We start from the raw sequence: 13,978 nt of genomic DNA, 5'->3' as shown, positions 1-13,978 counted from the left end.
ATTTGCCTTGGGAAGATCAGCCACTCCCAGGGAGGGACAAAATCAATCATGGAAAGTTCAGAATAATGATGGAAGAAGTAAACCCAAAACTCCTGCCCTGCAGCCAAAAGGTTTTTGGCACCAGGAGGAATTGTCCTAGAGCCAAATCCACGTTACTCAGATAGTCTAGGTTTTAATCCAAACTCTGCTACTTTCCAGCCATGTACCTACTACCTACCTACTTAATAACTGTTGTAAAATGGGAAGATTTGAAACCAGGCTGTCTGGCTCAGTCCAAGCTTTTAACCTCTGCTTTCTCTCACAGTGATAACATCCATACTATTGGATTGTGAAGATTAAAGGCGTTAATTATGTGAAAAGGGCTTGAAACAGTGCTCATGTACATGGCAAAGACACTCTTGTGCACGATCTGTGGGTGTGGGTGTGTGCATGTGCACACATAATCTCAGAAGGTAAGAAAACACTTTCTCTGTACCAATGGTAACGTGGTCATTTAATATATATATATGACCTATGTAATCTCAATCTCCACAATTTCCTATAAAACAGATTGCATTCTTCCCATTGTATATGAGGAACTGAAGCTCCAAAGGAGAGCGAAATAGATTCACGGAGGAGGAATCCTACATAGTGAGGATGAAAACTCAGATCTAGTGTTCTGCGACTCTTCATTTTGGTTCTGTGACTTCATCATGTATGACAGACACCTTTCTCTATTCTTCTAATTTCTTTTTCCCTAAGCACACCAATATATAAATATCAATCACTAAAAAAAAAAAAAAAAAAAATCAATTACTGCCTACATGCCAATCTGTTCCTAACTCAGAAACCTCTCTCTCAAACCCCAGTTAGAACAAGGTACCACCTAAAAGACATCTCCACCTGATCATCCCACAGGCATCTCAAACTGTGTATGCCCAGATAGGAACTTGTCATCTCTCCCTACTCAGGAGTCCTCCACCTCAACCCCATACATGTTGGTGCCTATGTATTCTTTTTCAATGAACAGTGCCCAACCTGAAAATCTGGGATTTGTCCTACATTCCTTCCCATCCATGTACTACCTCTAATCAGTCACCAGGTCCTCTTGGTATTTGGATCAAATTCAAGTCCTATTATCTTTAAAAAAAATCTTTCCTCTGCCCTTCCCCACTTCTAATGCCCTGGTTCAGGCATTTATTTCTTTTGCCTGGTCTCCCAGCCTCCATGGTGAGCTTCCTTACCCAGATAACTGATGTGACTTTCCTGCTCTCACTCAGTGGTCTCCATTGAGAGACACTGTCGATTTCTTAGAACAACAAAGCTCTTCTAAACCTGATCTGAGCCTGTGTCTCTTTTAGATTGTATCTCCTACCACACTTTTTCCTGGCCCTGTACACTTAGTCAAAGCAAACTATCCGTGGTTTCTGAAAATAAATAGCTTTTCCACCTTCCTTCTTTTTGTACCCCCTTAGCGATATTCTACCCTTTTCCTCTGGACAAACTCATCTTCCTCCAGGTCTCACTTGCCTCAAAAATTTCCCCTGACCTACCTAGGCACTTAGGCTCTATTTCAAGGATTCCATGGGAACTTCTTCACACCCCAGTACAGTATCAATAACAATATATCACAATTGTTTTCTTTCCCATTAAGTAAGCTTTTGGAGGATAGGGTTTTGTTTTTTTCCAGTATCTTTGCATCCCCGCAAACTAAAATAATGTCCAGTGCAGAGTAAAGCTCCACTGATATTTGTTCAAAGAATGACTGAACGTGAAAGGTTAAGAGTCATTATGAAAATTTTACTCTAAAGCACAATCACTGATTTGGGAAAGAATTATCACTTTATTTAGACTGTTTTGCAGTTTACAAATCACTTTCTTTTTTTTTTAATTTTTTTTTTTTTTTTTTTTTTTTAAGTAGGCTCCACACCCAGCATGGGGCTCAAACTCACAACCCTGAGATCAAGAGTCTCATGCTGCACCAACTGAGCCAGCCAGGTATCCCTACAAATTACTTTCTAATTTATCTTTTTTTGTTGTTGTTTTAAGATTTTATTTTTGGGGCTGCCTGGGTGGCACAGTCAGTTAAGTGTCTGACTCTTGGTTTTGGCTCAGTTGTGATCTCAGGGTTGTGAGATCGAGCCCTGTGTTGGGTTCTACAGTCAGTGCAGAGTCTGCTTAAGTTTCTCTCTCCCTCTTCCTGTGCCCCTCCCCACCACACACTCTGTCTCTAAATTAAATAAATAAATATTTTAAAATATATTTTATTTTTAAGTAATCTCAACACCCAAGATAAGGCTCAAACCCACAGCCCCAAGATCAAGAGTCACGCATTCCACTGACTAAGCCAGCCAGGCGCCCCTCCAAATTATCTTAATATTGCCACCATTGGATTATCAAGGAAGGCAATTACCATATCCCCGTTTTACATGCAACAGAGTCTCAACAGACATGCTGATCTGCTCAGGACCACAGAAGATCCCATTAAAGGGGTTTGACAAGTCCACTGACTCCCAAGTCCAATACTTCAACTTTTCATACAGGTTTTATACAGGCTGCCAAATAAGAACAGAGAGAAGACAATGAGACACTAATCCGAAGTTGCCGTTCTTCAGCTAGCCAAGACCTTGGACCACAAGGGGGTCTGCATGGCTCCAAGGCTACAGACACAGATTAATGTAATAAGGGCATAAGCTTTGGAGTCAAACTTAGATTCCAATCCTGGCTCCACCACTTACTATGTGACCTTGAGTAAGTTACTGACTCTCTCTCCAAATATTATATTCCTCACCAAAACACAGGGATAATACCTACCTCTCAAAGCTGTTGTGAGAGCTCTGAAGTATGTAGAACCATTATTTCTTCAACATTTATAGAAGACCTATTAAATGTCATAAACTGCTCGGAAGCTAAACCCACAGAAAGTCTTGGTTAGTTAGCTGATTATCTGGCAGGGCCATATGTTCTTCTGCACTGCATCCCCAGGGGTCCAGGCCCCAACTGGCAGCATAGCCATACTCATACCAACCCCACCAGGAAGGAGCACTGAAGATCAAAAGTGATTACATTCCAGGAAGGAGGCTACTCCTTTTTCCCATTGCTACACTAAGAGGAAGGTCAGGGTCAACCTTTGTTGCACCCAGTTTCTACAAAGACAGCACAGAAGTAGATGTTAACATGATCAAATCTCTCTAACAGCAGCCTTCCAAGAGAGACAGATTGAAGGAGATAAAGATGTCCCTTTCAGGGGCGCCTGGGTGGCTCAGTCGGTTAAGCATCTGCCTTTGGCTCAGGTCATGATCCCGGAATCAAGCCCTGCATTGGGCTTTTGCTCAGCAGGGAATCTACTTCTCCCTCTGCCCTTCACCCTGCTCTCGTGCTCGCTTGCTCTAATAAATAAATAAAATCTTAAAAAAAAAAAAAAAAAAAAGATGTCCTTTTCATTCAGTAGCACAGAAGTTAAAGAGTAAGGCTGACTCTGCTGCTTCTTAGAGCAGGGATCCTTAGCCCAAAGTCAGGGAATAATGGGCTTGAGGTGGGCGTGCATTGGTGGGGTGGGGTGGGGGTGGGAATAGTATCCACAGCCCCTTAGAAAGTTATTTGTAACAGTTTGTATTAAAATTTGTGTATATGCATCTCCTAGAAAGAAGATCCATTACACTGATCAGCTTCTCAATGGTCCCCGCCCCTGAAGATGAACCGCTATTTTAAGATGATTAAAAAGGAGGGGAAAAGGGCAAGGAGTTTAATTTGTTCCATTCAGGGCAGCCTCCCTGCTAGCCTAGGCTCAGAGTTGCTATAAACAATGGCTTTTCACATCAACTCTCCACCCCGGTCTGGCCTCCAGCCACGATACCCCAGAAAACACACATAGAGGGACCTTGGGGATAAAGGTCTTTATTCAACAAAGTTATCTCACTCAGTAACAAAATAACAGGAGGTTAACACTTCCCCCAAAGGTCTGGAGCAGTGTCCACGGCTGGCAGCAGGAAGCATGGTCCACTGACATATCAGTGGCAGCTCAGAGGCCCTCGTAGTGACTTAGAGGTCATAGTTGGGGTTCTTTCGAAGTATAACAAAACCTTCCAGAATGGGGGTGACAGGAAGAAACTCCTCAGTGGCCAATTCTGCCCGCTCCCCGTGGGCCAACAATACTGGGGTTGTGTGTGTCTGGAACCCTGTGATAGTCTTAGGCTTGCCGGCCTGGCCCACCACATCCACTGCCTGTTGGGTAAGAAAATTGAAATGGCGGTGTAGCAGATGGTAGTGAAGCAACACCCAGTGCCCATACCAGTGTCACAGAAGCAGGTATGTATGCATTCTCCAAGTTCTAGAGCCCTCCCATCTGTTCAACCCCTCACCTGGCCCACACGGACAGACACTGGCAATGGCCGCAACTCCTCATCGAATGTAACCAGCATCCGGGGCTGCATGGCAGCCACCAGCCCATACAATACATAGTGCGATTTGCCCAGGATTACTGAGGGAAGAACAGAGGACAGTTAGATGCATCAAGGCACGCCTGATCTGAACCTTGGGACCCCACTCCAGCTCTGACTCTTTAACCCCTCAGTGGTTCAGGTGGATCCACACCCCTCCCCTCATACACCATACCATAACCCAGAGATACTCTCATCTTATTCTGTCCACAGACTTCACACTTAATAATTAATTTTCCTCAGTCACTTAGGAACAGACACTGGGCTCAGCTCTTCATCCTCAAAAAAAAAATCTCTGTGGGCCAGATCAAAAACATGGGAGATGAGTTTCATAAGGCCCTTCACAGGCCCAAAGAACATCAGGAACCCAGAGTGGTACAGAACTAACTTAGAGTCTGCTCCTAAATTACAAGGTGGCCCTGGTAAGTGAGGGTGGCGATGGGGCCACATGCCACTATAGGAGTCTCAGCAGGAACTCACTGTTGCGGACATCCAGGAAAGAGACGAGCACAGTGAGCAGCCCAGCCACGGCCACTTGACTCATAAGCTGCCGGTCACTGTGGTAGGGGCAGAGGGTGAGTGTGCCCTTCCCTAAATGTGTCAAGCCCTGGGAAAAAAGAGAGAGGGAGGGAGAGAGGGAGAGAGGAAGAGAGAGAAGTAAAGGTCACCTATGAGGAGATGTCACCTAACATGGCCATACAGAAATCCCACAACTCATTCAAATCCTCCCTCCCAGCCAAACTCAAGGTCCCCCTCATGTCACTACGTGTCCCCCCTCATTACCACAGATACTTCCCTTGGCACACTTGAAGGGAAAGAGTTCTAGTCTTTACCTGTGCCAAGCGCACCATGAAGAGGTTGTTGGGGTCCTTGGCATGATACTGGGCTAACTGGCGCAGCATCGCAGCCAGACGGGCATTATTGGTACCTGAAATGTTAACCATTACAGAGCTGAAAAAAAGACCTCAAACATTCCTTCAAGCTACTTCTGATTTTTTCTGACCGATACTCACCACTACCCACCATGCCCATGGCAAAGATGGAGTTGTAGGAAACTTCTGGGTCAGCATCATGAGAGAATTTACTTAGGGTATCCAGGATGTTGAGTCGTGGATTTGAAACAGAGATTAGGGCCAATGCTAAAGGCACAGCCCGTCGGAGTGTAGGCTCCCCATATCTCAGCTGGTGATAAAAGAAAATAACAAGAGGCATCACAGAAACAGTACAACAAACTCAGTTACAGGAACAGACTGATGGGTAAAAGGGGACTTAATCAAATTTTGGAGAACAGGCATAGCAAAAAAACTATTCCTCCATCGAGAAAACCCATCAGGAATCTCCTCTGGGGAACTCCAGGCACCAAAACCAGTATATTCCAATTTTCTCCATGCAGTACTCACCAAGTGGCCAAAGGTTCGTAGTGCCATCTCTGCACCAATCTCCTCCCCCATAGCAATAAGGGCAATCCCCAACACAGCCACTCCCTGCGATTGAAGAGGCAGCAGAACCCAATAAGCTCAGCGAACAAAAAATTCACCTTTGACTCAAGTCCCGTGTAAGAAGAAAAAGCTGTCCTGTGGGGGCTCACCCTTACCCCTCACGTACAGAACCCAGCCTCATGTCATCTCAACACACAGCACCACCCAGAGGGGCTCTCACCCAAACCCAGCTCCCCTGCTCCCCTACACACTTATCTTTTCTCAGAGCCTGACTCAAGACACTGCCCAGCTGCCCACAGAACCTGATGTGCTCCCATGTCGGCAGGGGCTTCCTTCTTGTCCTTATCCTTCTTTTCCTTCTTGTCCTTGTCTTCCTCTTTTTCCTTGGAGTCAAAGTGTTCACTACAAATATGGAGCAGCTGCTGTACCTTCAGTACATTCCCAGAGCCTGCAGCATGGTGGTAAGGACGAGAAACGATAGAAAGAGGACACCAAAAAAAAGCTTATTCCAGAAATAGAAGAAGCTAAAGAATCTACAGCAGATCAGAACAACTGAAAAAGGAGAATCAAGCTGAAGAAAGGTCCAAGAGAGAAGTGAGGAGTCACTGGGGAAGCACGAAGACACAGACCTGCATAGGCACACACATCCACTAGTGTGTTGGCAAAACTGCGGAACGGCTCGGACACAACCTCCAGCGCTGCCAGGATTGCCTCGATGGCCTCGCCCTTGCCTACACGACAAATGTGACGCATCAAGAGGACACCTGCTTCCATCCAGCACAGTTTCTGACACATAAGCCCCCCCGTTGTACCCAGGTACTATCAGCCTTTGCCCAGAGAGACATCCCTCACCCAGGTGGTTGAGGCCCAGTCCAAGAGGAAGCCAACGAGCATAGGTGTCCTTGAGTTCAGTCTCTGACTTCTCCATGATGGTCTGAAGGATAGTGGAAGTGACATCTCCATTGCAGGATCCCACTGCTATCATTCCACAGGCTAGAGCTGTCACACCTGCCACCTAGAAACAGGAAAATCAGTATTATGCATGGTAAGTTATTAAAATAGCTGTTTATCTATCTTGATTCAAGACAACCAATTCCTACAGACCACCGTAACCACACTAGGTAATAATCTCTTTCTGGTGGTACGTCAAAGTAACAAGAGCAACTACTGAATATTTACTATATATCAGCCACTATGCCAACTGTTTTATGTACTATTAACATTAAACCCTCACGACCACCCCACAAAACAGGTCCTGTTTATTCTTTTATTGATGAGGAAAATAAAACCTAAAGGGATTGAGTTACATGTCCAAGATCACACTGCTTATAAGCAGAGGTGGCACAATTTGAACTGAGGTCTTTCTGACTAAAGCTATGCTTTTAGCCGCCACGCTATATTTATCTATCACTAGAATGACTCTGCATAATAAAGAAAATTTAAGGTTGGGGTGCCTGGGTGGCTCAGTTGGTTAAGCGTCCAACTCTTGGTCTGGGCTCAGGTCACAATCTCATGAGTCATGAGATCAAGCCCTGCGATGGGCTCCACGCTTGGTGGGGAGTCTGCTTGAATTTGAAGCCCCTTGCGCACTCGCACAAGCATGAGAGCTCTCTCTAAAATAAATATATCTTAGAAAGAAAGAAAAGAAAAGAAAAGAAAAGAAAAGAAAAGAAAGAAAGAAAGAAAGAAAGAAAGAAAGAAAGAAAGAAAGAAAGAAAGAAAGAAAGAGGAAGGAAGGAAGGAAGGAAGGAAGGAAGGAAGGAAGGAAGGAAGGAAGGGGAGAGAGAGAGAGAGAGAGAGAGAGAAAGAAAGAAAGAAAGAAAGAAAGAAAGAAAGAAAGAAAGAAAGAAAGAAAGAAAGAGGTAGGCAGGCGGAAGGAAAGGAACAGAAAGGAAAGGAAAGGAGAGAAGGAAAGAAAGAAGGGAAAAGAGAAAATTTAAGGTTAGCCAATGACTGAATCAATGAGTGATAGAGAATCAGCCACCCCAAGCTGGATTAAGTTACTCCCACTCTAGTCTGAGTACTTCCTCATGGACCCCAAGGCCTGGAACTCAATACCAAAATGTTAACTCTTTAGCCTCAGTACCACCTGAGGTTTAAAATTCCAGTTCCAATTTCACCGAAGTGATACACACACCCCCTCCATAAACACACACACACACACACACATTTTTTCATTACTTATCACAGAGAGTGGTAAGACTCAGAGCACCTTCCCTACCTCCCCAAAATGTCCAACAGTCTCTCCTCACCTCCATACTAGACTTGGAATCTGCCATCACAGGGAGCAGCAGTGTTAGAACATCTTCACGATTGGAGCCAGCATAAGCCAAGCCGAGCCTGCAAAAGCCAGGGACAGGCAGTCCCAGACACACAACCAAGGACAGGACAAGGAAGGAACAAAAAGAGGACTGGTCATTTATTCATCATTTCAATAGTCACCAAGAGCCAAATACTCAACAGACAGGGTAGCACTCCTTGGCAATACAAAGGTGAAAAGGACCCAGTGCCGTTTTCACAAAGCTTACAGGTTGAGTACTACCACCAGAGCAGCAAGAAGCCTTACCCAAAGATGGACCCAAGTCTCATAGTATTGCTGTTGTGAAGAACATAGTCTGAGAGCAGTGCCAGAGCAGGGTCACACTCATTCCGGACCCCAGAGTTCACGATGCCACAGGCCAGAAGGGCTCCTGACTGCAAGATGCAAACAGATTCTTCACTCAGGCTACTCTACCTTCCCCACCACAATGGATACAACATGGACTTCACTGTAATTTCCACCTTAACTGAAGTTAAAAACCAGGTAGATCTCACCAATGAAAGGGAGACCCTGAGGGCCACAGAACTTGGTAGGACAATGTCCCCATTAGTAGGCTATGCACAGACCAACCTTGATGTAGTCCTCAGAGGAGTACAAGTACTTGTCAATCTGGGTGAGGCCACCATCCACATCCCATAACAGAATCATGCCAAGGGATGCAGCTGCACTCAACATTCCTATACCAAGGAAAAAACCTATCAGTCTTAAAATGATCCCATCCTAAGAAATTGTTACAAAGAGCTCTGTAAAAAACAGCCCTGGGGATCCCTGTCACATTATACAGAAGGATAACAGAAATGAGCAAAGCAACACAAAGATAAAGTAGCCATAAAGTTATACCATGGTCTTTGTTCTTGTAAAGCCACTTGTTGCCATCATCAGTCAGCAGCTTGTCCTGGCCAAAAGCGGCGTTCACAAAGCCATTCACAAAAGAAGAGGCCAGGTTCATGCGGGCAGAATCCACTTGAGAGCCACTGCCCCCAAACCCTGCACAGGAGGGAGAGGAAAGGAAAAAAGGTTTAGAGTAGGGCAAGAAAGGAACACAGCATGGTGGCTGGTCTCTGGCTCTGAACTGGCCACTTGGGATCCCCTATCTATGCCCCCAACAGTGACTTGGAGAAAGGGTATGTGAGAATTCTTAGCTCTACAGGATAGACGAATATGTTGGGCCAAGCCATCACTCCAAATACAAGGGGCATAATTAAGAATCCTTCAGTCCTTACACACATGGAGATGGCTACTCACTGTTGTTCTCTAGGTGGGTTTTATAGATGTCATCAGGCACCTTGGGCTCCATGATGTCCAGCTGAAGAGAAGTCAGAGAGTCACAACTGCTCCCCCACTACTCCCCCACTGCTGTCCCTTTTATCCCACTGAATGGCCATTCTAAACCAAGGAGAGTCTAGTCAAAGTTAGAGTCGGGGAGGTGAAATGCCAGGTAGAACGACAAACCAAAAAAAGCCTTGATGGAAAAGGGCAAAGAGTCTCACCTCCCGAGCTAATGCCAAGAAGTTGCTGTTGAGCTGTACATTGGACATGATCTCTGTCAGGTCCTCATACTCCTCCACATCTTCACTAAGCTCCAGAAATACCCCATGCCGGCCAAGCATGAATGCCATCTGCTTCTGTACTACCCTGTGGGAGAGAGCCATCACAGCTGCTCAGCCCCCATCCATCAAGAAAAGCCCCTGAAGCCTTAACCAGAAACTACAGGTCCCAGCTCTTCATGCAAATGCCCCATCCATGAGCTCATCTCTTCCTTTGCCAGATTCTTCCCTACATACACATCCTTGCAGGAGGTGAAGATGTCTTCTACCAACTCCATGTCATTGAGCATCAACGCCAATCTCAGAGCTTCAGGAAAGCGACTGAACTTTCGGAATACACCCAATGCACAGCGCAGTAGGGCAGAATTCTCAGGTTCGGGCACGTAATTCACACAACTACAGAGACAGATACAACAAAGCAGTCAAGAAGTTCCAGACATTGACTTACCCCATTTAATTCACTTATCCAAAATAAATACTAAATGCCTACTATATACCAGGCATTAAAGCTAGATGCTTGACTATTTTTTTTTTTTAAAGATTTTATTTATATATTTGACAGAGATAGAGACAGCCAGTGAGAGAGGGAACACAAGCAGGGGGAGTGGGAGAGGGAGAAGCAGGCTCCCAGCGGAGGAGCCTGACGTGGGGCTCGATCCCAGAACTCCGGGATCACGCCCTGAGCCGAAGGCAGACGCCCAACGACTGAGCCACCCAGGCGCCCCTAGATGCTTGACTATTAAGGAGACATGAAGTGTCCTTCCTCAACAAGCTCACAGACCTCAACAAATCAACTGCAGCCTGATGCTACTGATGCTGAGAAAACAGAGGAGGCACAACTGAGAGAGAAATGCTGGGGAGGCTAGGCCTTCCACCCATCCCCACCATGCTCACTCACCTGGTAAGATAGAGGCAGACCTTTGCATATGCATTCTCATCGATGTCCTTCTCCAGCATATCCACCTGCTCAATTTCCATGAGCAGGTCACAGGCCTCGTGCTCTGCATTGTGGGCCATGTTGTAGGGGACGATCTCCTTCACCAGGGTCAGCAGTGGTTCCCGTTGTGTCTTTTCTGCATCATCCAGCTCCTGCCACTCTTTAGCCACTTCCCCTGCGAGATGTCTATGAATAGGCCCAAGACCATTAGGGGAGTACAGCTTCACAAGAAGCACTTCTGTGGCCCAAGGAATTCAATGTTTGGGAAATGCAATACTCTGGTACTCCAAGACAGAACTTAGAATTATGTCTCAGGACCCCCAAGAAGGAAAGATCTTACCTGACATATTCGTGACCCCATGATGCCAATTCTTCCTGGGAACCCACCAGCCGATACTTGAGGCACTCACGTTCCCCACTCATAGTCATGGCCAAAACAGAGATGATGTCAGCAGCAAAACGCTGTGAAGAAACCAGTGCTTTAAAGTCAAATCCAGGGTAAGGGGAGTGGCACATTATGGAGTTAAGAACTACTGTCACTATCCCCCAAATTAAATTGTAACTATCCGCCAACCTTTGTATTAGAAATGTGCATACTTTATCCAAGCTAAGCCTCAAGTTAACCCTAAGGTTGGTGTTGCTATCTCCCTTTTAAACCAATATGGCTGAAGAGTGATATCAAAAGGAGAATGGAGATAGAGACTCTGAATTTTATTCTAGCTGCAACAATAAACTATTAAAAGGTTTTAAGCAGAGAACATTTTCACAATCTAAAAAGATCACTGTGACTGCTATGTGAAAAACAACCTGTGTAAGTCAAGAACAAAAAGGCGGCCGCCAATTAGGAGACTGTTGCAGTTGTCTAGGCTGACTGAAGATTTCCTGGATTACCATTGTACTAATAGAGAAGTGACTGAACCAGGGATTTATTTTAGAAATAAAACAAGTGAATGTACACGGGATATGAAGAAAACAGGAAAATTAAAGTTAAACATAAGTTTAAAATAGATCATGAGGGTGCCTGGCTGGCTCAGTCAGTAGAGCATGCGACTCTTGATCTTGGGGTTGTGAGTTCGAGCCCTGCACTGAGCACAGACTACTTAAAAAAAGAAAAAAGAAACCCCAAGATCCACCATAAATGACAGAAACAGTATATTCTGAGAAGGCAATCCTCCTGTCAGCTCTTATGCCAGTATTTTGACTATGATCAACTCAGTTCAACCAGCTTGGATCTCAGGTCTGCTAGGCTTCCTCTGACTCCGCATGAGCTCCACAGTCTAGATGAAAAGGAAGTCCTAAGCTAGGCCTCCACAAGCGTCTGAAACAGCTTACCTTATTCTCTCCAGGGGCCATGTTCTCATAAATTTCCTTCAGTTTGCCATAGTGTGGACGCAGAAATTTGAGAGGCTTGGGCACTGAAGTCATGGAAGTTGTAGAAGATCGAATTTGCCTCCGCAGTTCCTCCAGGGCTGGTCGGTACAGGGATGTGTCCTTCTCCTGATCAGAAGATGTCAGAGCTCAGAGTCATATCTCTCAAGTCATAACACAGAAGTGTTTAACTAACAACTCCCCTAAGAAGGTAACTGTGTCTTATTCATCTGTGATTCCCCAACTCCCTGCTCACTGCCTGATACAAAAACAAATAATCCCGGTTAAGAGTTGAAGAAAAAAGCTACAGAATCTTTCAAATACCCTTAGTGATTTTTTTTCTCTCATAACATCATCACAACTCTAACCCTAAACAGTCCGTCTTTCCTTATAGCTCATATAGGAATTGTTGCCCCTGAACAGAATGAAACAAACAGGCAGGAAAGATCCAAGTATGTACCCACTCGTGTCAACACCATGACTCACCCCCAGTCGTTCCACGAGCATCTCCAGTTCATCCTGAAGTTGTTTGTCCTCCTCAGACTGAGGGTTGGGGGAAGAAGTTCATCAAAAGAAGGAATCCCAAACACATCCTCCTCCCATTCACCCTGGGGCAGGTAGAGAGTGAGCCTGCCTTCTTAGGAGGGATCAGGTGGACACCGAAAGAGCAGGAATGGCACCCTGGCTGCTGGGCCAGGCTGCCTGAATGCCGTACTAAAAATGAGGGGTACCAGTAACCAGCCCGGGCCCACTTCACGAGTCGGTGGTGAGGACTGGTGGGGTCGGCGGAGGAGACAGCGCGGAACAGAGGATGAGGGGCAGAGAGTGCTAGGAGCCCCGAGGATCGCCCCATCCGCCCTCTCCTGGACGCTGCGGGGCCGTTGAGAGTCGGGCCCAAAGCCTGCGGAGCCGCGGTGACTCAGCCCCACGGCCTCCTCCGCCAGGTCCCGGGCCCGCGCCTCACCAGCTCCTGCTCTTTGTCCTTGTCGCCAGCATCCCGCCGCTCCTTGCCGCTTGGCTTCTCGTCCGCGGCGCCCGGTGCAGTCGCCGGGGTTTGCTGAGGCTGCAGCGGAGCCTTATCCCGGCCACCCTCCTCCATCTCCGCCGCCACTGCCGGCCAGCTGCGCGCGCACCGCTCGCACCGCCCCGTTTCCCATATGGCTTTGCGCGAGAGTCTCACGGCACCCTGCCTCCTGAGCACGCCTGCGACCGGAAACGCTGCTGGGACCCACCCACTCCCGCATACCGGGAGACCCCGCCCACGGAACTCGCCCCACAACTACAAGTTCTAGCCGCCAGCGACTGCGAGGCGCCGCCCCGGCTTGGATGTGGAGTTTTCTGAACGCCGCGCGACCCCGCAGTCTGCGATCCGAGACCTCCAGCCGCGCTGCGGTAGGAGATGAACAAGCTGCGAGCGGAGAGACCGCCCATAGGGTCTCCTCACAGCGGTGTGACTAGTACCCACGGTGACACCCCAGTTGGCTGCGTGGTGGGACAGACGAAGGAGATTCTTCAAATGTGGCATGCTTGATGGCCGTCTGTGTGAAATCTGTAATCTGTATCTACTGCCCCCACACAGCACGGCGGGATATTAATTTCATAACGTCCCCCACACACACACGGTTGAAGGAGAGTGCTCTGATACTACCTGGAGGATATGGCTACCATCTTAAATCCACCTGCGGAGCCTGGTCGAAATCAATAAATAAAATATAGTCTTATGCTCCGATGCTAAATTCTGGAACTAAAAACAGATCAAGACAAAGTCTTTGCCTTCAGTCTCTGTCTTTTGGTCTTCCTCTCCCTGTTTTGACTTAGAAGGGGTGTGACGGACTCTTTATGACAGGACTAGTTTTGAATGATACATAATGTTCTCACAGCCTTTTGAATTTGGTAAGGCTGTGTCCATTTAACAGAGGAAATCATGTAGTAAATAGTAGAATCAGGAT

At 46.6% G+C, this 13,978-nt stretch overlaps 1 protein-coding gene across 1 annotated transcript; it reads right to left on the bottom strand.

Annotated features, from left to right (window-relative positions):
* Positions 1-3,860: 3,860 nt before the first annotated feature.
* Positions 3,861-13,179, bottom strand: PSMD2 (proteasome 26S subunit ubiquitin receptor, non-ATPase 2). The gene is made up of 21 exons (XM_045776657.2): positions 12,994-13,179; positions 12,516-12,572; positions 11,994-12,158; positions 11,002-11,123; positions 10,623-10,847; positions 9,962-10,120; positions 9,668-9,812; positions 9,423-9,483; positions 9,018-9,164; positions 8,748-8,854; positions 8,424-8,551; positions 8,110-8,197; positions 6,710-6,872; positions 6,487-6,588; positions 6,160-6,305; positions 5,819-5,902; positions 5,432-5,600; positions 5,252-5,346; positions 4,899-5,025; positions 4,341-4,459; positions 3,861-4,203 (listed from the first exon to the last, which is right to left on the bottom strand). The coding sequence occupies exons 1-21, from the start codon at positions 13,126-13,128 to the stop codon at positions 4,021-4,023; spliced, it is 2,727 nt and encodes a 908-aa protein (XP_045632613.1). The 5' UTR covers positions 13,129-13,179; the 3' UTR covers positions 3,861-4,020.
* Between the last annotated feature and the right edge of the window lie 799 nt (positions 13,180-13,978).

Source organism: Ursus americanus, chromosome 4 (genome assembly GCF_024610735.1).
Source record: "Ursus americanus isolate L20-20 chromosome 4, mUrsAme1.1.p, whole genome shotgun sequence".
In the NCBI taxonomy this organism is placed as follows: Eukaryota; Metazoa; Chordata; class Mammalia; order Carnivora; family Ursidae; genus Ursus; species Ursus americanus.
Note: the sequence above shows the minus strand (reverse complement) of the source record. Positions and strands in the feature narration are given on the sequence as shown.

Bases quoted from the DNA above. Each gene is read 5' to 3' on its own strand.
- PSMD2 (XM_045776657.2), bottom strand. From the start codon at position 13,128: ATGGAGGAGGGTGGCCGGGATAAGGCTCCGCTGCAGCCTCAGCAAACC. The intron at 12,159-12,515 runs GTGAGTCATGGT...TCTTCTGATCAG, and splicing joins TGCTCGTGGAACGACTGGGG to GAGAAGGACACATCCCTGTA. The intron at 6,873-8,109 runs GTGAGGAGAGAC...TCCTGTTTCTAG, and splicing joins ATTCCAAGTCTAGTATGGAG to GTGGCAGGTGTGACAGCTCT.